The 24993-nt window shown below is 41.8% G+C and overlaps 1 protein-coding gene across 2 annotated transcripts in view; it reads right to left on the reverse strand.

Moving 5' to 3' along the window:
- Positions 1–207: 207 nt before the first annotated feature.
- The window catches only part of BRF1 (BRF1 RNA polymerase III transcription initiation factor subunit), a 172228-nt gene continuing 147442 nt past the window's right edge, over positions 208–24993 (reverse strand). For both annotated transcript variants that reach the window (XM_062495717.1, XM_062495719.1), the window contains 3 exons: positions 9182–9233; positions 6032–6200; positions 208–3852 (listed from right to left, as the gene is read on the reverse strand). In XM_062495717.1, coding sequence (XP_062351701.1) covers positions 3815–3852; positions 6032–6200; positions 9182–9233 — 259 coding nt within the window. In that variant the 3' untranslated portion in view covers positions 208–3814. The remainder of the gene's footprint in view (positions 3853–6031; positions 6201–9181; positions 9234–24993) is intronic.

A 24993-nucleotide genomic window follows, 5' to 3' on the forward strand; every position in this document is an offset into this window, starting at 1 on the left:
ATCTACATCTATCAGTGGAACACTGTCTTGTAAAAAACACTTGTCTGATTAGCTGTGTCTTCCCTTTCAGAGACAAAAAAAGCTCTGAATGACAGATTTTGGCCACGACCAACCAATCACACAGCAATCGAAACCAAACACTTCTAAGAACAAAGACAGAAAAATCAGAAATTATCAGGAAAGCATCATAATAACAGACGGGCTATGTAAAGGTTTTATTTTTTATTTACAGCAAAAATATTACAGTAAAAAAGATTAACATGACTCGTGGCTGTGGAAGGATAGTATGCATGCTTACATCAAAAAGGTTTCATTTCCTTGGCACTAACTGAACCAAATACGAGGACTCAACACAAAAATAAGAAACAGAACATTTACTAGGCAAACTCGAACTGTACACATCTGCAACTGGGGTTTCAATGCAATTCAGTCATCAGGATGGCAAGGACTTTTTCGACGAACATATTTAACCCGCAAGACAAGGCTGTCTGACACCACTTAAAAGTTGCTGTACTGAACACACTGATTTTAAAGAAATGTCATAGATGATTAAGACACTGAAAATGCACTCAGCACAGTGAAGAAGCCCATTATTTTCCTTATTTCTTTTTTTACTCCCACAGTATCAGAGTGTTAAAAGGCTGCATGGCAGACAAGCTGGATGCAGCAGCTGGAGGGTTTTGCCTGTCAAGCAAAGTGACTTGCAGCAAGAGATGTGCTTTCTGCAACAAACCAAATGATACACAGCTTGTGTGGCTTCAAGGAAGATGATCTAAGAACAACAAATGTTGAAGCCTTATAAGCTCTTTACATCATGATCAGAATCCTCAAAAAAGCAGGATCCAAATTACTCCACGTGAATTCGGGCTTACTTACACACAACAAAATTGTCCAGACAGATCAACAGTAGTAAACAGAGTTAATGCAGTGTTAATCCTTTTACATTTTAATGACTAGCTATAAAAACAGAAACTAGCATGTTCAAATCTGTTTACATTTCCTGAGCTTAGTTAAATGAAGAAGGAATGACATTATAAAAAATCCCAGTAAGTCACCAATAAATTAAAAATGTACATAACCACTATAGCTTAAGAAGCTCAGAGTGAAGTCTGCCTATCCAATATCCTTTCTTTAGGAATCCTGTACAGGAACCATGACATTAACTTCACCAGAAACACTGAGATGCTATGGAATTGTAGGCCTTTTCTTTTCTTGCTCTTCCAGCAGATTGCCTGATGGCCTTTCGTAATCAAATCATATGAGAGCATTCAAGAATTGCAACCCTCTGCTTGCAGTGCACAAAACAATGTTCTCAACAATGTACTACTGAAATTCAAATTTCCTAGCTGCAGTTATTTGGGTGGGCTCTCAGCTCCCACACACAACATCACTACCCTGGCAGCAGGTTTGGTATCTTTTGGGGGAACATGCCAGGAGACTGGAGGGAAGACCCTCAGCAATATTAATCTCAGCAATATTCATCTTAGCGGTTTCTTTAAGAGCCAACATCTTGCATCTGAGAAAAGCACTCGACCTACATGAGTCATACACATGTTTATTTATGCATGTTTATTTCCTGCATAGAGAATACTGTGTACCTTGGAATAAAACCCAAGCCTTGAGAATGTACTGAGAGTATATTTGCAGCAGTGCTATGGAAGATTAATTCAAACCCAAACAATCAAATTCGACAGTCTCAAAGACTTGCAGAGCAAAAACTTTGATAAAACAAACCACTTTTAAAAAAACTGTCTGCTTATAGCATACTTTTATTTTATGGTGTAGATAAAAGAGAGGTAGAAAGGTTTATCTCCTCAGTATCAGTTTCTGTGCAGTATTTATAAAGCATCAGAAAAAAATCTATAGCTTTTCAGTGAAAATGCCAGCTTTTCTCCTAAGAATTATAAGAAATCTTCTTTCCACTTAAGTGCTGCAAATTAACTAACTGGAGTCTGGTTCAGATGAGCTATTCTTTCCAGTAGCCTCACCACACCAATTTTGTTACCAAGTTCTGCTTCTAAGAAGTTATTACAGAAATACTCCTATACAGGGCTCAAAAATTCCTCACAGATACAACCCACCAAACCATATTTACCAGCCAAATAGTATCAAGTCTACTCCTAAAAAAAGCATTCACTCTTGCTCAACTTGCATGATCATCTTATGCAAGCCACCAAGAGGGAGAGAGAAGAATGGAAGCACGGAAGGCCCTGTGGGCCTTCCCCTCTTTGGTGATGACCTCAAATGTGAGCACCACCATCACCCTGTCTGACAGAGCATCCTGAGGCAGCTTCTCTTCCTGCCACAATCCATTCTCTGTAGAAGGATGGATGGTGCTTTAGTAATGAGTGCTCCTCCAAAAAGGTAGAAAGGAAGACCCAGCCAGGAGACACAGCTGAACAGAAACCATGCTGGTAATACCCATCTTTCCCTGGTGTTAAGACAAGCCTGCAACACTAAAGTTCTCATGATTGTCACCAGATAAGGGAGAGAAATGGAAACATCAGCTACAGACATCAAGAGGGTGATCCAGAGTGCAGCACGTTTCCCACGGAGCCGAGAGTCTCGGGTCCAGCACTGCCAGGGGAAGGCAGGTCAGAGGCACCAGGCTGGGATCTGCCCACAGGGGCTCCACTCCTGACCCCTGCTCTCATGGCACTGCCAGAACTGATCTATCTGTAAGAGAGGACCTGCCTGCTGACATTTCGGGGCACACAGGGCTGGAGCTCCAGCTTTATTCACATAGCAACGACTGTTCAAGGGCGGGATTTGAGCCATGAAAGTCAGACTGCTGCATGGTGACCTTTAATTTACCCAGAGAATGTTAAGCAAATTACATTAAATTAAATTCAGTCACAGCAGATGCTAGCTTATTTATTAAAAAGCTCAGCTTTCTCTTTCTTTCAACTGGTTTTAGAGACCAGCAGCTCTTGGGAGCAGACCTTCACTCTAACTTAGTCAGATGAGCAGCTCCACAGAGATGGCCACAGTGACTCTCCTGCAGCAATACCAGCCTAAAGAAAACCTGGCTGTCCCTAAGGATGCCCAGCAACACCTCATGAGCATAGCATCTTTGCCTCCTTGCTCCCTACACTTCCTTCCTGACCCAGGTCTCCTCCCTCCTTCCACAAAAACCACACCAGACCCACAGTGGAAGACAATTCTTCACTGCCAACACTGACTTCTACTGCCAGATATTTTAAGAAATCTGTGAGTTGATTAATATAAAGAAGTATGTACTCTGTTTCAGAAAACCAGTACTGCTCTGCAAATATGTAACTTGTCATTAACTTCTGATAGGGCTGGGTAAGGGAGCTTGGATATTGTAACATGGTCACATTTCACAATCCAGGTTGGAAACCTTTCTTTTTGTCAGTTGTAGCATGAGGAGACAACTAATGCAAATAATCAAGAGGCCCTGTCCTTCAATCTGCTCCCTTTCAGCAGTATGCCTAAAAGCAGTCACATAAATAAGAGATGTGCTGTTTTCAGCCACACAGGCTTCATGCACAAGTCTGTTTTGTCTCTTTTCTTTTGTTCTCTGGAAACATTACTCTCATTAATTTAATTCTCCAACTATGATCCACCAAAATAAAAATAAATTCAAGTAGGAATCCAAACTGGTTATTGCTGGGTTATGGGTCAATGCAAACTGACCAGACCCAATGCCAACCTCAAATTCACTTTACAAAAGTAAGGATTGTTTGTTTACATTTGCTGACCATAGACAGCTTCTTTCACTATCCATACAGTTTGAAGACCAAAGATTTGCTGAGAACAAGACACAGTCCATGTCCCCTGGAAGTAAATGGAGCTAATAGCCATCATCTTCATCCATATCACAGCCATAATCTGCAACACACAAAGACAAGGGCATATAAAAATGCAAATATTCTCAGTAGATGGAAGACACAAGAGAAATATTTCTTCTTTAAGGTTATTTTCTTGCTATGTAACTACATGGTAAGTTTTGCCTTAGGCAAGCATTTTAAAAATCATCTATTTTCTTAGGCCTAAATAACATGCCTCTTGCATGTACTTCCCTCAATGAAATAAAATTATTTTTAAGCATGTATGTGTAAATATCTCTTTTCACTTGTCACTAGACCCTCATTTAGGAATACTTGGCACATGTATATATTAAATACTTGGTTTAATTTAGAGACTAAGGTAATCAAGCCTGACTGTCACAAGTGACTTGGCACACAGTGGCTGATAAGCAGCAGCATTACATTTACAAGTAGGCACGTTTTTCACTAGACACAGGCACCAAGGAAAAAGCTGGTTTGTTTATATTATTCATGGATTTATGAGCTGAAATTGCAAGGATTCAGAGATAGCTCAGAGTTCCCATCAACATCAAAAGAGTCATGGAACAAATCCTGACCAATGCATCTGACTCAGATCTCCCTTATCTTCTTACTTCTACACTTAAAATTTTTGCCCAGATTTTTAAATCCAGTTTTGTTTTCTTAAACAATGCTGAGTGCAAAAACTGTGTGCTGTGTGTCAGAAGGCAAGTCTGTATGTTTCTAATGCACCAATTTCTCTTCTGTGTGCTTCTGCATGCACCAACACAGATACTCTCTGTTGTGTAGATGAACCTATGGATAATTATTACATATGAGCAGTGAGAAAAATGAAACTTTATATTCCAAATCCAATGCAGGGCAACATCTCACACAGAGAGACAAGCAAATGTTCAGAAGTAGAATTAAGTGTAATCTATAATGATTTGTGTAGAATGGGCAAAGTTCACCATCTTCATGTGTGTTCACCATCTTCATGTAATTCATGTAGTTATTCCAACAAGACAGGTCTAAAATCCATGGAGAAAGCAGCTAGGAAAGAGTTATTTGTTGTGCTGAGCAGCTCTGCACACCTGCATTCAAATTCTGGGAATACTTTCCTTTTCTTTTTCATTTTTATTTTTATTTGTTAACTCCAATTTTTCAGCTTTGTCCAGACCAGACAGGGAGTAGTGGAATGTTCTCAGAATGATTCAAAATTAGTAACATTTACAAAAAAAAAAAAACAACTCAGTGACCTTTATTCTATTTTTGTGGGGGGTTTATTAATAAACATAGACCCACCCTCCCCCATATGGGTGCCTTTTCTTGGGAACGTTATTCTAATAATAAATGCAGGCAACAAACTGTTTTTCCTATGGTTCAGCAATTATTTTCCAGCAGAGAAATCAATTTAAAAGCAACAGACACTTTTGTGAAAAGTATACATATTGTCCACAAAAGCTAAATGAACAGTGATAGAAAGATTTTTGCAGTAAATAACATTTCAGTAGGAAACTTATTCCCATCTTGAGTCTTCACAACCCATAATTAGCAGCTCTCATTTTAAAAATAATTTTGTGTATTTTCAAAGCTTAATTTCCAAACAAGTTTTTAATAAAGGATAAATGTGGATGTGTCCAGCTAGGAAAAGCCACATCAGAGAGGGAACTGCCTTTTCCTGCCAGCAAAGAAATGTAATTAAACCAGTGGCTTTGCTGGGTAACCCAAAGAAATTAGCACACATCTGTGTACCATACATGCACCACCAATGCCATGCTTGCACTTGGGAACAACTGCTTCCTCCTTACACCTTCCCCAGAAACAGAGTGTGATGATTTGCTCTGTTTTGAGCTGGACAGACATGTCCCCATGGCTCATGGACAGCCTGGACATAAGGGGAGCAGGGAGGGGAGCTCAGGGAGCCCCAGGCACTGCTAATGGAGGGGTTACTGACCCTTAACTCCTCAGATCCACCTTAATAAACTTAATTCTGGAAAACACTTCACACTTCAGTTTGCTCTTGAGAAGCCCTCTTAGCCTAAAGCTTGAGAGGCAGTTTTCTCAGGAGGAGTCCCTAAGATCAGGTTTCAGACAAAGGTGATTCCAGGCTTCCCACAGAAATGGGCAATGCTGAAAGGGCAGCAGGAGCTCCGGGACAGGGACCAGCAAGGGAACCCTGTGTGCCCCCACCCCTACAAGAACAAAGCCCACAGCACCAGGAGATGGTAACCTCAGCTCACCATTTCCTCCCAGTAACTGCAAGGCGCTCATGCAGTGTTCTTCATCTTCTTCTACCTCCTCCTCTTCCACCTCTTCATCAGGGTTGTAAGCTACTGGGCCACTCTCCACAAGCACAGCTGCTGGTTTTTCTACATCAGAGGCTTCAGCCTGTGCATTTGGAAAGGTAACCTGCATAAAAGAAGAGGGAACAGTAGAGCAGCCCTTCCTTTGGCCCAATATTTTCACAGAACTTAAGCAGCTTCCAAACAATGGGGACAGGAGACACGGAAGCTCATGTCCATTCAGATGTTCTAATAAAATTCTGAATGAAAGTCAGGCAAAACCACTCAGATTTTGCTTGGTCCAGAACCAGGCAACTGAAATATCCAGTAATGTTAACAACAGAACAAGGATTCTCTGGCAAGCACAAGGGGAGGAGAAATTTGGGAGTGAAGGCTTCTCAGTAGAAATCTGTGGGAAAACTTAAAAACCTCTCCCACGGTGTGCTCAACTCACACCAGGCCTATTAAGAAATAAAAACATTATTGACAATTTAATGATAGCAAAAATGTACCCTTCAAATCAGAAAAAGTCCAACATGTATTAGTTTTGACAGCTCTGGTTGGATTCATTTGGCGGCGCAATGAGCTGTGGAACAAATAGTACTCTGTAGACAGCACTTAATGTGATGGCAGAGCACTCAGTTGATAATACACACTGGCACCTGTAACATTACCTATGGAATTCATCAGAATAATGATCTCCAAACAATAACTTGGGAATCAATCATTGACAGGACCTGTTCTGTACGTGTTCCTCCCCAGCTGCTCCAAGGTTAGGCATGACACAGCATGGAGGGAGACAAAGGGCAACACCACAACGGGACAGAGGTGGATTTGGAGTAGATAATAGTGTCTTTGGTTCACTAAGGAGAGACCTGGGAACAGGGCAGGAGGCAGCAACACAGTCTGTGCCAGCACAGCCCAGGCTCTGGTCTTTCTGATCTTTCTTCTCATTTTCATGGTGTGCTCAGTCTGGAGCTCCATCTCCTTCTCTCATCCAGGGAAGAAACATCACAGAAGCTTTACCTCCATCAGCTCTGTAACAGGATACTTTCCACACCCATTCTGTACTTGGACTGTTTGGGGTTTGTACATTAGAGTCCATGGCACACAAAACCAGCCAATTAGTAGCAATCTGAAGAAACTTAAAGATTAACCATGAATGCTCTGTTTTCATGTGAAGAATTCTGAGGAGGGAGCACTGACAGTACCTGTCACCAGTCTGCTGGGACCAGCACTGAGTCATCTTCGCCAGTAAGAAAGATGTAAAAGACTGGGACCACTTCCTTGGAAGGACAATGGTGAGATGCTTCTAAAAATGAATGGTCCAAAGGAGACCAAAAACTTTGACTCCTCTGGTCTGTACCATGAGAAAAGTGCCACAGAGCTCTAGGTTTCAAATTACAGTACACAACTATGTACTGCTGCATGCTCTCCAATTCCACTGGCAGCAAGTTCTGATAAAATGCTGCAGTTTTTATTTATTTATTTACTTATTTATTTATTTATTCACTTGTGATGCAGTAGCTCCCAAAATCCCTGTAACTCCAGGCACTTCAGAGATACACCGTAAGAGAAAATCCCTGAACCAGAAAGTTGATAAGTCTAATTATTCAAACATCAAAGCTCTTCCTGAACTTGTCATACACCATGACAGTCAACCTAAAGAATCTCCCTGAGTTTTACAAAGTCACCTCAGGGTTTGCTCCAATAGCTCATTAATAGGGCAAAAAGGCACCCATTAATTCTGATAGAAAATCAAGTATTTAGGTATTCGGATCAGTCAAAGACAGGTTTTCATGATTTTTTAATGTTCAAATTAGTCATATTATTTAGAGGAACTTCCCTCCAGTTTATACTTCCTATCACTGCTTTTGCCTCTAGAGTGATCATATGAGTCCATCTTGGTATAAAAAGAAATAGACACAACAGTTTGAGACAAATCAGCATCATAATATACAACAATTTATAGGTTTAAAACTATCCATCTGCTCTGAAAAAGTGGGTGAATATAAAGGAGCTACAATTGAGTCATTATTTTTTAAAATTGCACCATGCTAATTAAAATGTGACCTTCTTCTAATTATCATGTCCACTTCCAGACTGCTGTACTTCTAAAAATGTGCAGAGTTTTCTAATGAGCATAGAATAAGAAGTGAAAATGTATCTCCCCAGGCAGGATATCAAACTGTTTCTGAAAATCAATGACTTTTAGTCATTTAAAAAATAAGGCAGTCAAACAACACCTTTAAATAGAACTTCCTGAATTGACTTCCAGCCGTCCTGGACTGCAGTTTTGCACTTAGCTTTATAGAAGGATGGGCAGTTGTTAAAGGTGTTTAACTATCCAAGGGAACTACTTCACTTTCAGAAGGGTGTCAGTGTCACACATTCATGGGCAAGAGGGAAAAATACCTTTGGTATACTGAATTTTTAGATATGCAGTAGACAGTTCGATGTACACAAAATGCCTGTGAATACTGTGCACAGTGTGAAAATAACAGTGAAAGAAAGCAGCTGTCATTGTCTGGTTTCACTCTCTGATAATAATCATCATCCCTTTGGGAGGTGCACAAAGCTACCCAGAGAGGGCTTCTGGCAGTGGCCAGTTACCAGCACTAACTTTTCTGTGGCACTATTGCATTTTCAAACTAAACAAACAAAGCGAAGAGTAACCAGGCTGTATAGGGTAAGCTCTTTCCACACTGGTCTCTGACAGAAGCCCAGCCCACCCCTGGGGTCAGCTCAAAAGTGCAGTTTGCAAAATCCTTCTTCTCTGTGGGAACAGTCCAAGGAGCTCTGCCCTCTCCTACCCCTCCTGATCATTTATTTGACATGGACCTTTTCAGATGCTTGCAGGGAGTTTTCTCCTTTTTGCTCTCCAGTGAAGCATCATGAGGCTGTGCTAATGTTCCTAATGAGTAAGTAAGGGCAAGTCTAATCTCAGCTTTGCAGTGTTCAACAGTAACCAACTCCTGTCCTGATCAGACAGACAAGACTCATTTCTTTCACCCTTATCTATCACATGACCAGAGCCAGGCTGAAAACAGCTGTGGGAATTTCCAAATTTAACCTGTTGCACCAGGAGAAGTGCTGGACTTTCCATACCTCTTCGGTGGCAGCTTTCTTAGCAAACTGGGTTGAAATCAAGGGTCTTAATCTGCAAAGAAAGAAAGAAAAGAAATGCTGAACATCAGAAAAGTTGCACAAGAGTTTGACACAGAGTATTCATTCTCCAAACAGTGAAAGCACTTTGCTAGTGTTATGTTGTGCAATTACTTTTTAAATTATTTAAGATAAAGCACAGAGAGCCACAAATGCCACAATAATTAACACACACATTCCCTTGGAAGTGTCTGTCCCAGATCAAGGTAAAAATAAAAGATGCCAGCACAGTAGCAATACCTCATCTCAAACTGCAGCCCCAGCTGCTCCCCAGGGTCTTTGAAATGGCTGTGTTTGTCACATTTTACAAAAATCAAAAGAAAACTGATTTTTGGAAGAATGCAGACATGGCAGGATTGGGCCATACTCTGATTACCTAGCACTGGTCTGCAACTGCTTCCCTGTATCTGATGATACATAGAGGATACCAGTGAGATTATTCATGCAGGATACCATAATCACCACAGGCAAGATCCTAACATCCAGCTACAGAAATCATAAAAAAAAAAACCCAAAACAAAAACAGGGACCCTGAATACCCTGAATGAGAAATAACAGAAAGTGAACATAAACATCTTTTAAAACTCTGCATCAGATGTGAAAGAGACCTGCATATTTGAGGAGAAGAGCTGGATCAGTATAACTTTACAGCTAAGTGTTAAATATTATTACTTCTGAAAAACATTTCATAGTCTGTTGTTTCCTTACTGCCAAGAAGGCTGCTCTCAATCCATCATTTATTGCTACTTTCTGGTCTCTCCTGCTCATCTAGATGTATCTAGTCACGAAGAGGATGACTTGCTTTCCACAGAAACACTGCTCAGACAGCTCCTCAAGCACGTCTTTTAACAAAGTCTAGGCAAACAACTTAATGAATACCAATTTATGCCTCCAGAGATACAGTCTTTTATGATAAGCAGTATTTTACTCTCATTTTTCTCTTAGTCATTCCTCCTTAACACACAGAAACTCATTGTTTTCCTACTTATTTATTTATTTATTTCAAATAATCAGCAGGAGGAAACAAAACCCCAGAGAACGAGCAGGGGAGACTCAGATCATTATCTCTGATGGTGGAGACAATATTAAAATACAAGATATTGGCTAAGCTCCGAAAAGGTTCAAAAACTGGTGATCTCTGAAACACTTTGCAGGACCCAAAAGACATTTCAGCAACTCAAGTAATTGAAGGTGGCTCCTCCCAGCAGATCAAAACAAAAAGAAGCTAAGGGAATGTTTCAGGAGCTGTGCCACTGAAGAATCCAGAACACATTATTCTGCTACAGATACTTCTTGTCATATTATATAACTATAAAAAAAATTCAAGAAAGAGATTTTCTTGACCTACATAAATGTCTAGTACTTACAAATCCTGGTTGACTTCTGGGCTCAGAGAGAATACATCTGAAGGCATGGACACACTCCTCCCTATGTGCTCAGCCTTCTCTTTCCATTATCTAACCCCAACAGTAGTTTCCACCTTTAAATGCTGTCTAGTCCAACCTGCTGCAAGGAGCAGAGATACCTTTAACCTGATCAGGTTGCCCAGAGCCCTGTCCAACCTGACCCTGAATGTTTCCAGGGACAGAGAATCCACCACCTCTCAGGGCCTGTGCCACTGTCTCACCATTCTCATAGCAAAAAAATTTCTTCCTTAAATGCTGAAAGTTGAGGGTACCTACCTACTTTCAAGCATCGTTTTCCAAAAAATCACCCTGTCTAGATGCTTATAAACATATGCATGCAGCAAAGCCAAAAGGTTGCACAGCTGAAGGATTCTAATTATCAAACAGGTTGTGTTTCATTGACATAACTGAAAAACACCCAACACTGGTAAGAAATGGAATTTATTTTAAACTCGTAGTCATGATTATTGCAATTAACATTGTACCAAAGATAGCACCTTTTCCCTCCTGCTACCCAAAGACATCAGACCTCCCTGGAGCACCCTGAAAATATTTCCTCCCCCCAATTAAAATCAAGCTGTTGAGTAAGACTCACAAGGTAATCAGAAACTGCTGACATTTCTTTTAAAGCAAATTATACATGTGCTCACACAGTGAAGAAAACAATCACAGCTACAGGAAGCAGAGTAAACATTCCAGTTTCATTTTAATTAAAATGGTCCCCTAATGAAAATAAAAATATTCACGTTTATGAAAAGCCTATTTGCAAAAACTTTAGTGCTACATCCAAGATCCCTTCTACACCATTTCTCAGCAGCAAGGGACTCAGACCCAAACTGAAATTAAAGCTGTATTTCTGTTCCACAAGAGCTGCTCACAATGTGCACGTCTTCCCTTCCCTACTACAAATACAGCACTGCCATCTGATTAGGGCAATAGTTTCTCTCTCAGCAGAATATAAAATGCATACGAAAGCAGTGGGGTGGATCCTGCTCCTCTGCCATGGACGGTCAGCACTTGCTGCAGGCTGGATCCAAGGGGGTCACTCATCACATGGGTGGAACAGCCCAGCCCACTTCCCCTCCATACTATCTGCTTCCTGAAACACCAGCCACAACAATGGAAAAAGGCAAAACCATTGCAAAGAGAGACAAAAACTTATTTCCCTGCTGAAATAATGGCTTCGATTCGAACGACAGCTATAAAAGTTATAAATATATAACCCCCTTGGCTCTCCTTATGCCTACAGAGAAACTTGCTATTACTGTACAGAAACATTTAAGAAGGTTTTATAGTTGGGATGTTGTTTTGTTTCTTAAATGCCCCAATGTCCTGACCTCCTTAAACCAGAGCAGCTGCTGCCACACCAGCCATATGGAACAATAAATTACTGGCTGCCATGGCTACAGATACAGGCTCCTTCTGCTGTCTGGCTGCACCTCAGAGGGTGGAAAAAACGTGTCTTCATGGAAAGACATGACTGCTTTTGAGGCTGGCACAAGTCTGAGTATTAGTGATCAAAAAGCACCTTGAAAAAATAAGCAATTCAAGTATCTTATCCAGCTTTCACTGTGCATGACTCAACATCATCTGTAAAAGGCTACCAAGGGACACACATGCACGTATACACTACAGAAGAAAGATCCTGTCCATCAAAGTCCAGACTGAATTAGAGGTTCACAAGCTCCATAAATAATAACATCCTACATTAAGGTACAATTCCATATATATACTGAGGTGGCAACAGCATCCATTTAAAATGTAATATTGTGACTGGGAAGTAACGGGGTTCCTGGCCTTCCAAAGAGTGTCAGTTGTCGTTCACTATTTATCATGACTTCTAGTTTGGGGCATTTTCCTTACGAACTTTGAAAATTAACACAGTACCTTTTGGGAGGGAACAACAGAACAAGCAACTTTCTGAACGTCAACATGATCCGTAAAAGGGGATAAAAAAGATTTCACACAGCCCCGAGTGTGTTACATCCACACTTCAAACTACTTCAAAAATTATGCAGATCTACTAATGCTCATGTCAGCCAACACACATAACACTGGAAGCAGATTATCTTGACATGTTTGTGACAAAATATAATGGCATGGTACAAGGCATCAGAGGCTGCTCCCTGCCGAATCTGCTCCGCTCTCAGCTGAGATGTGCACGGTAACGTCTGGGTTTGTCCTCCAGCTTAACAATTTAAAAAGAAGATTCAACGTAATAGCTCCTGACAGGGCTGGAGATCACACAGACTGAACTTTCAAAGTGTTTTTCTCTGAAAAACAAGCTGGCTGTGACAAACAACAGTTTTTATTTTGCTTATTATTTAATAACAAAAGATTACACAGCACAGTACATAAAAAAGAGCAGTGAGAGGTAATAAACCCACCTCACTTGCATCAGACTGTTAATCCACCAAAAAGTTTGACAGTACCGTAACAATCTCCTCAGTGCAATCCCACAAATAATTTGGAAACTCACCCAAAGCTCTGTTTCTTACTGAATTTTAAGTTAATCCACCCATGTAGGGAAAATCTTATTGCTGCTTACTGCCCATACTAATTTTATACACGGATGGTCCCAGAATACACAATGGGAAGCAAAAATCAAAAAGAGCCCACAGCCACAAGCCTGCAGTGCAATTATGCAGGTCATCCAAGACAACTGTCCATGATTCCTATATACCCATGCCTTTCATGTGCAGGGACAGAAAAAACTATTGAGAAATGACTCAACAAGAGACAGGTCAGGTTCTTCACGCTGGCCAAGGTCCTCCTCCCACCTGAAGCCAGATGGTTTTGCCTCAGGAGGTCAGTTTACCAGACATCTGTGTGAGAAGGAAATTAATATAAATGTTTATACAGGCTAAGAGTGCACTTTAATTAGGTACCGTCAATGTTATCCTTACCGGAAAGCTGGGAATTACCTCTCTGCTAGGATTTAAAGCTCCTCGTGGAAACACAGCAGCATCAGGAGATCCTGACCCACTGTCCTGCCATTGGGTCAGGACAAAGGGGTGACCCTCCTGGACTTGGATGACTGCTGTTTTCCAGAGGGCAAAACAAAGGCTGCAATGACAACCATAACCCTGGAGCACTTCAGGGCTTGCACATCCAGCTGTGGAACCCACCATCTTCTACATCTGCCACACAGCCAAGGCCATGGCTCACCATGACATCTATGAACAGCAGCATGATGCCCTGAAGACAGGGGCAGGGGGTCAGGGTGCACTGCACCACTTCAGAAGTTCAGATACTGACACAGATACCATCATGCTCTGCAGAATGACAAAGCACCTGTGATGCTTGCACCTTGAAACTGTGTGTGCCTGAATGTGAGGTAGCCAGGTTGTTTTGGCTTTCTCAAGACCAGGCTCTTTACCCTGTCGAGCTCACCGTCACTGGGAAAGCCCCAAGGAGTTTCCCTGAATTGCACCCCCAAGTGCCAGGGCTGCAGAGACCCCAACTGATGGCAGAAAGGCTCCAACTAAGAGCATGTCCAGACTGCAATGAGCTCAGCTCCCACACAGAAAGGTCCCTTTGGAGATGGCTCAGTACTGCCAGCTGTACAGATATGACTGATGGAGCAGCAGGCAGGTCTGAACCCTCCTGGATAATAGCAGACAGCTAAGCCAGTGCTTTCATCCTGTTTCCAAGCAAGCAACACTATAGAAAGAGCCATTTCAAGCAGGAAAAAAGCAAACTGAAGTTGACAACGAAAACTTAAGTCAAATGAGGAATTGTTCCCACTTCTGATTCCCACTCAGTCCGCTTTCATACTGGATCAGAGGAGCTTGGTTTTCATCAGTGCAGCAGCAGACAACACATCTGAGAACATCATGAGAACATCTTCAGCGCTAATGAGAGCAGCCTCTCTCAGCAAACACCTGGAACTGAGCACTGAGAGACCAAAACTCGCAAGAGGACACTGGAAAAAAGTAAGAATCTCTATAATTCACTAAGGAATAGATTTATCACTGAGGAATTAAGCATCTACATCACTCACCCACAGGCTTTTGAAAAACAGGAACATTGCTAGTGTGTCGTGAGTTAAACACCTATTTCAGGCTTTTGTGAGGGGGGCAGGGGCTATGACATCTGTCTTCAATAACCCAACTCAAGAGTGGGCAATATTTTTCTGCATAGCTGCAGCACTTTTTCCTCAATTAGATGTTGGAAAATAGCAACTTGCTGTTCTTCCCCATGACTAAACCAACAGATTTTCAACAGCAAAAATGAAAAGGCCACCTCATTGGGACCAAATGAAATTATGCTCCTGCAGCAGATCCCAAACAGTATCTGCACATATCTGCTTCTAAAGGAAATTGCTGCAGACCATGGGAAATTACAATTGCTTCAGGACAAGACAGGCTGACTGATCTAATATTTCTGGTTGACACACCTTCTTCCTGGGTTTGTCAATAAAGATACTGATGAGCTCATCTCTCCACAGGTCAGGAAAGTATTAGCTGAAAATAATGTTATTCCTTTCACCATGGAAATTTTTCCAGATGAAATGATGGCAGCAAGGCAAATCTGCACCTTGCTGAGAAAAGCTACTTAAAATAAGGAAGCTATGAAGCATTTTAATGAAGGTAAATGAGTAATCATAATGGTCTCAGTTAAGCAAGTCTAATGGCAGTGTCACTTTTAAAACATGGGCGTGAGACTCATGTGGTGACAATCCATATGTCTTAACTATCCTGTAGCGCCGTCCTTCAAATGGTAACAGTGCAGAATGCAACTGCTATGGCAGAAAGAACCATTATTAGCAGACAAGGAAAATAAAGATAATTTTTAAATGGTGTTTGAAACTATAGTAACAAGAAGTGAAATTTTAAAAGTTAAATGAACACATTATCACCTCAACAGAAGGATTATGCTATTGAAAAATTCTCAGCAGTAGCACTGCCGTCTGTTTCTGGTGCAAATATATTTTTCTAGACTCAAGCAAGGAGGATTACTGATATTTGCTTTTGGACAAGTGTTTTGATCAATCTTAACCTCATGAAAGCTTCAAATGAGGCAAAAGATAAAAAGAAAACACCTTAGTAACCTGCAGTCTCTGGGAACAATTCATTGAGGTTGTTATACCCAAAGGTGATGCCAGATCGATCGCTGGATCTTCCCTGTTGACATTACAAGGACAAAAATCATGCCAGACAAAAGAGTAACTCACTTCTTCCACACCTCTAGCAGCCTATACCACCGGGCAAATTCAGTTTCTCTCATCCAATTATACAGGTAAAACTAATATTTCAGAATTCAGGCAACTAAAGATGGATGACTGATTTTTTTTTTTTCCTTGTGTCTGGTCTATTATACATTAAAGAGCAATTTCACTGGCAGCCATCTGGAAATCAATGTATTCCAAGCTTTATTTTATGATTACCAACATTCTCCTTCATAACTCATTTCTAATTATAAGCAATAAATCATTCCTTCTTGCTTGTAATTTATAACAGCCAATTATGGCAAACCTCTTATTTAAATAGCAAATCTCACTGTAAAACATCACATAGTTTGAGGTATGCACAGAACATCTAATCAGGCAGCTGAATGGTAGAACAATGATTTAATGTGGGTTTTCAGCCACCACGAAGACACAAGTGGAAGAATCCACCCTCCCCTGTGACCTGTAATGCACACCAGAACTTTTCAAAACTGAAAGCACAGGTCTCATCTGCCTGACTTAATGTAGAAGAGATTTACATGCAGCAATAGATGAGCCAGGACACAACTCAGGGCAGGCTGGTGTCAAGGATTCCCTTACTGTGTCAGGAAATGAATAAAGAGGCTGTGACAGAAGAAGCTGTAGGTTGGTTCAGTAAGAATTTCTGGGCAATGTCTAGTTTCATTTTAGGAGCTAGCAATGAAAGAACACAGTTCTAAATTTAATATTTTTAAAAAAACAAACTCAAGTAGCTTTTCCCATGTCTGGATTTGTGTTTGAAATGGGCTGGCTTCCTCCTCCCAAGCCAAAGGACTCCTCCATGCACTGCCCAGGTGTTCAACATCACACCTACTCCCTGTTACATGGGTTTTGTAGGTGTTAGCATAGAGTATGAGCAAGGCACTCACTCAGACCACTTCTCCCCATCCCTTCCAGCCAGGAGAGGATCAGCCAGAACAAAGCAATGAAACAGTCAGCAGAGAAAAAGTGTCACCAAATAAATCCAGATTCTTCCTTCGGGGAGAAGCATTTAATGGTGGTCTGCTATGGCAACCCTTCCAACAGAACACCAGCAAAGAAATGTAGTGGAGGATGTCAGATAAGACCAAACAGGGTCAGTCCAAAAGCACAGGCAAGGACACAGAAAAAATTTAGTTATATTTGCTCTTCAGTGTAGGTCTGAGTAACAGGCATGTGAGTGCAAACACAAGAGAGAGGCTTCTCATAAATAGCTCTGCTGGGATTTGTCCATTAGGAAAAAAACCTCACTCTTGTCAGAAAAGTATTTGATACAATTTTGGATACAGAATTTATTACATGAGAAACTGATCTCAGGAACGTGGAAGTGGTTCCCACTGAGATTTTATTCGGTCATCACACAGCTCGAGTCTGTTCCAGCTTCACATTGTGTCATCTGGTAACCGTTTACAGTAGGAATCTAGGGAACTGGAATTGGAAAAAGTCCATCACAACTGACCTAAATCTGATCTGACCTGAATAATCAAACTGAATACCAAATTCAAAAATGGCTAGACAGAAAAGAAGAGAGGGAATTCTTCAGCTGCAGGACTTATCTCACACTCTCCTCGGCCATACATTGGGTTAGGCACCCATCTTTTCCCAAACAGCCACTATGAAGAGGGCTACGTGAACATCCCCTTGTTCCAAAGGTGTCAAAGACAAATGCACAAGTGCTGCAGGCTCCACCATGTTCCCTTTCCTTTTGAGATACCATTCACTCATGAGAGAACATGGTGGTGCATTCCTGCCCCCCAGGCTGCACTATCATCTAAGCGAAGCACCTGGAAATGGGGAATGGAAGATAGCAAGTGAATATGAAAATCCAAAGAGAATGCTTTGGAAGGGCAGTGGTGACCATAACAGTACCATCTGTCTGTGTCTTTGCCACAGAGTCACCCCAGAGGGTGGCCTTGGCTGGCGTGGTGCTGCAACAACCACTGGGAAATGCTTTGTTAGACCCACAGCCACGCCAGCCCATGCTACAAACACATGTCAAAGCCACAACCTGCCTTGTCACCAAGCCCTGCCTGCATTGATACTTCAGGGTCTCAAGGGGTTACACTGCTAGCATAGCTTTACTGCTGAGAGACTGAGCTGAAGATGTACAGGTGCAGCACCACCTAAGCAACACACAGCAACTCTCCATAGATAGATCATTATTTACAGAGACCTTGTAGTGATGTGTTTAACAAAAAGTTTCACCACTTTCAAGATTCCTCATCTTCTTTTTATGAGAGATCTAAATATTATTTATTAGTCTTCTCCAAACACAAAGCTCAAAGGCATTTTAACATCTGGTTTATTCTCTCAGCAGTGAGAACAAAAACACTCCGAAGAAAACTAAAAAATCACTGGCTTGATTTCGGTGAAACTTGGGCAGTATTTCTGGCAAAAACTTTGAATAAGGATGCAAAAAACAGCCTGTAGAAAACTAAAGGGAGGGAGCAACAGACACCAAAGCCTATAAATTTCATTTTGAAAACAAGGTGTCATTCTTATTATGCCTGTGGATGTGTATCTTCCTCATACAAAGTTTTAAAAGCTTTATATAAACTATACTTCTAAGCAAGCTTGCAATTAGCTAGGGGCAGGCTTGGCTTTAATTACAGCTTGAAGAGGCACACATTATGGAAATACTTAGCTAATAACCACAGCGATGCTCTGTTGATGGCTGAGGTCAGGCCAGCATGTGATTGCCATGTAACCACCTGAGTTCCCTCTGTGCTGTGCAAACTGGGCTCCCTAATGAAGCAGAAGGACTGGTCTGTCAGGTCTTCCTCCCTCTCTGCCATACAGGCTAAGCCAGGCTTTGCTGGCAGCAGTGCTGAGATGTCCTGAGTGCCTGCATCTGGCCTCCCTGCTCCTTACAGGAATTCTGTGGGATACCTGTTCTCACCTCACCTGGAGATGCTGTGCAAAAGGAACCAGGGAACCTGACGGAGAGAGATGAAACTGCACCATTTCAGCACCAGGCAAGAACAGCCTGCACCAGTGCATGAATTGGTCAGGTATCAGCATACATGATGAATACTCACACATGAACCTGCACAGCTTTTTTCAAAGTTAATATGAGGTTGATCCCATATCCCATCCCAAAAACCCTACAGGATGGTCTACAGGAAGAATATACCTCCAATACAAAATTCCTGCAAGTTCACACAGCCCTCTAACAATTTTGGGTCCAACCTTTACTAGCATAAGAAAGGACCAGAAAGTAAACTATACTTTATTCCAGCCTCAGAAACTGCTTGCCTGGTAATCTCTACTTGGGTGTAAGTATGCATGGATAATGAAGTGCAAAACCAATACAAATCACTGGGAAAATGGCTATTTACCACTGAATATGACACAAGCTTAAAATATGCATTGCTACACACTGTGGGTGCTTGCTCATACGCTCTGTTCTGTACCAATGAATTGCCGAACTGGGTCACAGAAGCCCTTCATGATCTAGCAGTCTTGTCTCCTTCACAATGCATTTTGTACAGATAAAGAAATGAGTATAAAAATACAGCCACATTTTTTTACAGAAAGAAAATTGCAAATGGAAATGTTGTGAAGGAAAGCAATACTAATTGCTGTTTTAAAATATGTGTACAATACGTGCAACTGCTTTTGAGAGATGAGAACACTGCTGCTGATGTGGGGAGCAGACAGCACCATCTTCTCTGGTTTGTGTAAGGTTGCACATCTGTGGTGAAGTTAGGTGAGCTTTGCAGGAGATCCTAAATGTAAAGATGACTTACTTGATAGTGGTTTTGCTTTAATACACCTTAATACTAGTGTTAACAGATAGAATTATCCAATAGAAACCTGACTGTAACTGCAGGGACTGTGCCTCTCACAGCCTCTCATGCTGGTTTAACTGGATCCATTGGAAAACCTGTCTAGGTGAACACTGTACTGCCCACAGTCAGCTGCACGTGGCTGGTGTACAGGGGGCAGCTCTGGGCCACCAGTCCCTAATCTGGATCAGTCAAAACAAGCCAGGTCAGCCTAAGGAGACCTCTGCTAAGTACTACCTTTGAAATTGCTGGAGTTTTCACAGTCAGTTGAAGGGCACTTGCACAAGTAGGTCAGGCAGCAGATCTGAGCATGGAGAAGCTGAGTTCAGCTGGGGAGAATTTTTCCCAACCTTGGCTTATAGCCAAGATTCCCAGCATCTCCTCTGCACCAAGCCCTGACCTGGACAGGTGGAAGGCTGACCCCAGTCTCCAACGCTCAGATGGCCAAAACTTCTGTAACCGGGAATCAGCCACTCCCCATCAAAGGAAAACATGGCAAAACCCACGTGACAAAATCTGCTTAAAAATCCTTACTCCACCTCAATTTTTTATCCAACCCTTCTAAGAAATTATAGCCCCTGCTGCATCATTCTTCAGCCAACAAAAATCCAGCTTCTGAGAATGGCCAATGTAAAAGCAATTCCTCTTGCTGAACATCCTCTCCTCCACTTCACTGTAGCTACGGAAGCTGCATTAAAAAGAAAATTACTGTAGCTACAAGGCTCTATTCAAAAACTGCTCATGCACATCCTCAGCTCTGTGTACACAGAAATACTGAGGGGCTGGGGTTGTCCTTTAGCACTGTGCTGCTCTATCTGGGAGGGAGTCACATAAATGCTGTGTAAGCTACACTCCTACCACAATTACTGATATGGGCTGTGAACAGTAAAAGAAGTTCAACTGACCATGAAATGTGCAAATACTACAATAAATAGATATTTATACACTGTCTTATTTATACAGAATTCCTCCTTTCCATCCAAGCATTCATATTTTGTCACTGTATTGTGTCTAGTTTTTCAGACAATTTTGGACATATAACAGATTTTAGTACAACTCTTGTGACGATGTGTAAAATCTGAAACAAATGCTATCCATCTCAAGTAAATCCCTTCTTTTTCCTTTGTACTTAGCAGAGCTTGCTCTCCAACCCCGTCGTGAAATAACAGTAGTGAACAGAGAAGACAGCAAATTCCCACTGTAGTTCAAACCCCCCTAAATACTAACCTATGTTTGAAGATCAATTTAAAAAAATATACTGTCAGGTTAATCTCCTGCCTCTTTTTTATTTTTATTTTGAACTTCAACTCCTCACAATGAAAATTCTCAGCAAAGAAACTGATATTCCTGCAGGACCTGAGCTACTTGAAGTGAAGTGCTCAGCAGCATGGTGAGGGTGGGTGTGCACAGCCCCTTTCCAGGCTTTGTGCCTCCCACCCTCTCCAAAGGGAAGGAAGGGGCTCCCTGCCGCACACAAAGACGAGGCTGTTTGGGCTGAAGTCACAACTTCAAAGACCAGCAGCACAGAACTTGCCAACTTGCTTGGCCATTCAAGCAAATGTCAACTGAAACAAAAGCACACCCAGGAAAAGTTGTTACCCAAGGCCACGCTGAGAAAATAATGCAAATTTGTATCAATGATCGACTTAGCTTTAACTGAGCCTAATGAGCAAGTTGCTTATGTTAGTTTTGTTTTGTTTTGTTTTTTTTTTCCTTTCACCACCACACTCATTTTACTCTCTGGAGGCATTGCTTTAGAGAAGCATCAGTTTCAGAAAAAAATTGATTAAAAAAAAAAGTGACACCCTCCCCTTCCTTTTTTAAGAAACTTTCATGCATAAAGTTTAGAACTCCTACATTCTGTACTTGGTGAAAATATGCAGCAAATGCCAAAGAAGTGCTTGGCCCCAGGGAGACAACAGTCTGTACAGACTCACTTGTAACACACGCCTGCCTTTCAGCTGTTTAATCTCCATATACTGTATTTCCTTCATCAGCACTACAGCATCGCTCCACTTTGCCTTAGTTTTTTGTGTTTTGTGTCTACAAAGTATCGTGAGAACATCAATACTTGGCAAGCTAACACTTGAGCTTTTAGCATGACATCACAGTTCTCTGGGTTACTTTGCTCCGTTGGTTAGTAAAATGTTACAGCAAATAAATAGTTGTATAAAAGAGGGCTTTTTGTTGTGTGTGGGGTTTTTTAATGCAATTTAATTCTGTACTGCAATATAAACACTTTTTACTGTGCACATTTTTATAGAAAAGGTTTTACAGAGTAAACTGCTTTAAAGAAACTGAATCAGATTTAAACACATGCACAACAGACTTACATTAGAAATTAATTTGGTAGCAATTTATGATCCTTTGGTGTGAATTTTCACAGTCATTCTTAGAGCAAGAATGTATAAGTTCAGAAGTGTTATGTTTTGCCTGGCCTCAATGGGGAAATTACAGCTCTTAGGTTCTTGTTACCTCTGGGCCTCTGAGTATTAATAATTTATTTGAAAATCTTAATACAAGAACAAGAAAGCAGCCTAAACCTCTTAAACAAAATACATGTTTCTACCATAAACACACTTCACAAAGAGGTGCTAAAACCAATTGCCAACACTGGCAAAAGTTGATCAATCCAATATTGAATTCATTTACCGTCTCTACGTCTTCCCACTGAATTGTGATGCCCATGCAAGCAGTCCTAACATTCAGATTCCCCATCCATCTCACAGCGTAAATATGAAAAAATACACTTCAGAGACATACGAGCGATGTGGTGTTTGCAGCAAATGGCAGCACCACGCAGAGAGCCCAGCAGCAGATTTCTCTCATCTCTCAACAAAAGCAGTCTGGGGAGGCCACTGAGTGAATGCTGTCCCTACAGTCATGTCCCAGGCTCCTGGCCCACCAGCCCTCCTGGCAGCACAAGGAATGTGTTTGGCAAAACCACGCTGGAACAGCTCCCCTCCCCTGCCATGCACCCATCCTGAGATCCCCCCGGCCCCCATTCACAGCTGTTGGTGTTCAGACACAAAATCTACAGGGTGTTCCAGCTCCCAGGAAGCTCAGGGCACAGCCTTGGGAGCTTGGGATCACCAATCATCCTCCTGCAGACATCACCTGAACAAATCCTCCAGGATGAGGCAGGAGAGATCACGCTGATGCTGATGCCTGACCCACCAGACCCAGCTCTGCTCTCCTCCCATTTCCCAGTTTTCAGAAGAGGACTCCACCAGACTCACCCCAGCATCAGCAACAGCATCTCAGACCCAACCAAACCTGACTGGTCCAAATGCTGGTATCCACCTTGGCCAGCAAGCAAATCCAGGTGTGTGCCCTCTTATACAACAATGCTTATGCAAAGCATTTTTGCAGCCTGGCTTTTGCTTTCCTTTCCTTCACACATTTCAACATCACAGTTCAGGGAAGATGATGTGAAAGCCCCTTACATTTTTAAAAGGATAACAACACCCTTAGTGTCTTTAGCAGCAAGAGCTATAAAGTTAAGACTCTACATGTCAAACTGCAACTCAAAGTTGGCTTTAGTTCTGACATGAACAGCGTGCAAGCCTCATATTTATTAAAAACAGATGAAAAAAGTCTCAATTCTTTTTGAACAGCAAAACTACTGAAGAGACCTGGTGGAGTTTAACACAGTGGGAGGTTCAGTTGTCTATCACCACACGTTTAAACACTTGAGGTCTCTGCAATAAACGTTGAGTTGAATTCACCATCAAAAGACAAAATCCATGTTCTATCTGCCAAAACCTTTAGCAGCCTAAACAGAAAATGTCACAGTTGATTTTCAGCAAGGTTATCGAAATAAAAACCAACATTTTCAAGTCTTTAGGGGATAGATAGATAGACAGATAAACAGCATGACAGACAGATGAATTTACTTCTACAGGTAATTCTTTTATTCCTCCTAAGCAAAAATCAGGCTTCAAATGGATTGTTACAGCTAAACAGATTAAGAAAAAAAAGCCCAACTAATGAGTAATTTTATTGTTAAATTCTCTGGCCTGTCACAACTATCAGCCTAGAGGTATAAAACAAGCAATTTTTTTTTTTTCTAAAACACTACTGTTTTATTTGCATTGAGGTTAAAGAGATTCCTCTCTCCTTGACTAGTGTCAGATACAGTAAAATAAAACCATTTGAAAGGAGAAAAAAAGCCCCGCCTGGAGCAATCAAAAGTGCTGTTTTGGAGGCTCTTTTCCTCCCTCTCCATTTCTCTGACAAAGTCATGAACTACCTTTGGGCTCACTTCACACCACAGAGCTGCTGCTGGGGTTTGTCTGCAGAGCCCCCCCCAAACCCCTGGCCAGCTCCAGCTCCCAGTGGCCAGGAGATGCATTTGCTGTGGGAGGAGGCAGGGCTGGTGCACTCACAGACTTCCTCTTCTCTCTAAATTTAGCAGGGGTTTAAAACTCCTGGTTTAAAGAGTGCAGTAAAATACAGAGCAAAGGAAACACGAGCCAGTGTCTGTAAACTCCCAAGGCTGACTCCCAGCATTTACTGAGCACACGATGCTGGCAAGAGGCAGCGGCTGCTGAGCCGAGCCCTCTGCTCCGCTCACAGCCAGGCTCCCACGTTGGAGGGGACTGCGAAATAACCAACTTCATACCACTGCTATAAGTTTAAAGAATTCATAAGAATTAATGCTAATATTAGAAAAGCTAATTTGAATAATCGGGCTCTGTAAAATGCAGGCCTACTAAGCAGCAAGCTGGACCACTTTCAAAGCTACCACGTAACATGTTTTTACACAACCCGTTCAACATGAACAACTGACCTGCACCCACCATCAGATTTTAGTTTCCCCCTTCTGTTTGCTACACTAAAAATCCCAAAGAAAGAACTTAAAGCAACGGCTCCTACTTAAAATGGTAAAACATCTGTGAGAATGGCCACCAGAGTGGGGAAATAGTTAGCTGGTGATTCGTTTCTTTAGGACTAAACCCACTTTAACAGGGTCAACAGGAGCAATGGTGGAGAGAGGTCAAGACAGCTCCACTTCACACCAGCACAGCCCTCAGGTTGCAGGCAGGAGCTTTTGGCTGCCCCCATTCCAAAGAGCATGTGGCAGCCCCACTCATGCAGGAGAAACAAAAACAGCTATGGTGATTTACAAACTCCTCTTAAGATGTTTTCATTTCGCACTTCTACTTGTGTGAGTACCCAGAAAAAAGAAACTTCTCAGGTGTTGACTTCAGTGAAGGAAGATGAAGCTGGCCCAGCCTGGCATCCTCATCCTCCCCTGTCACCCATTAGTGACTGGGATGTGCAGCACCTTCTGCTTACACACAGTTATTGCTCACCTCCAGCTACAAAGCATCCTTTGAAGTGAGTAAATGCTTCACCATCACCATTTAT

This window comes from Cinclus cinclus, chromosome 6, assembly GCF_963662255.1.
Source record: "Cinclus cinclus chromosome 6, bCinCin1.1, whole genome shotgun sequence".
Taxonomy (NCBI): domain Eukaryota; kingdom Metazoa; phylum Chordata; class Aves; order Passeriformes; family Cinclidae; genus Cinclus; species Cinclus cinclus.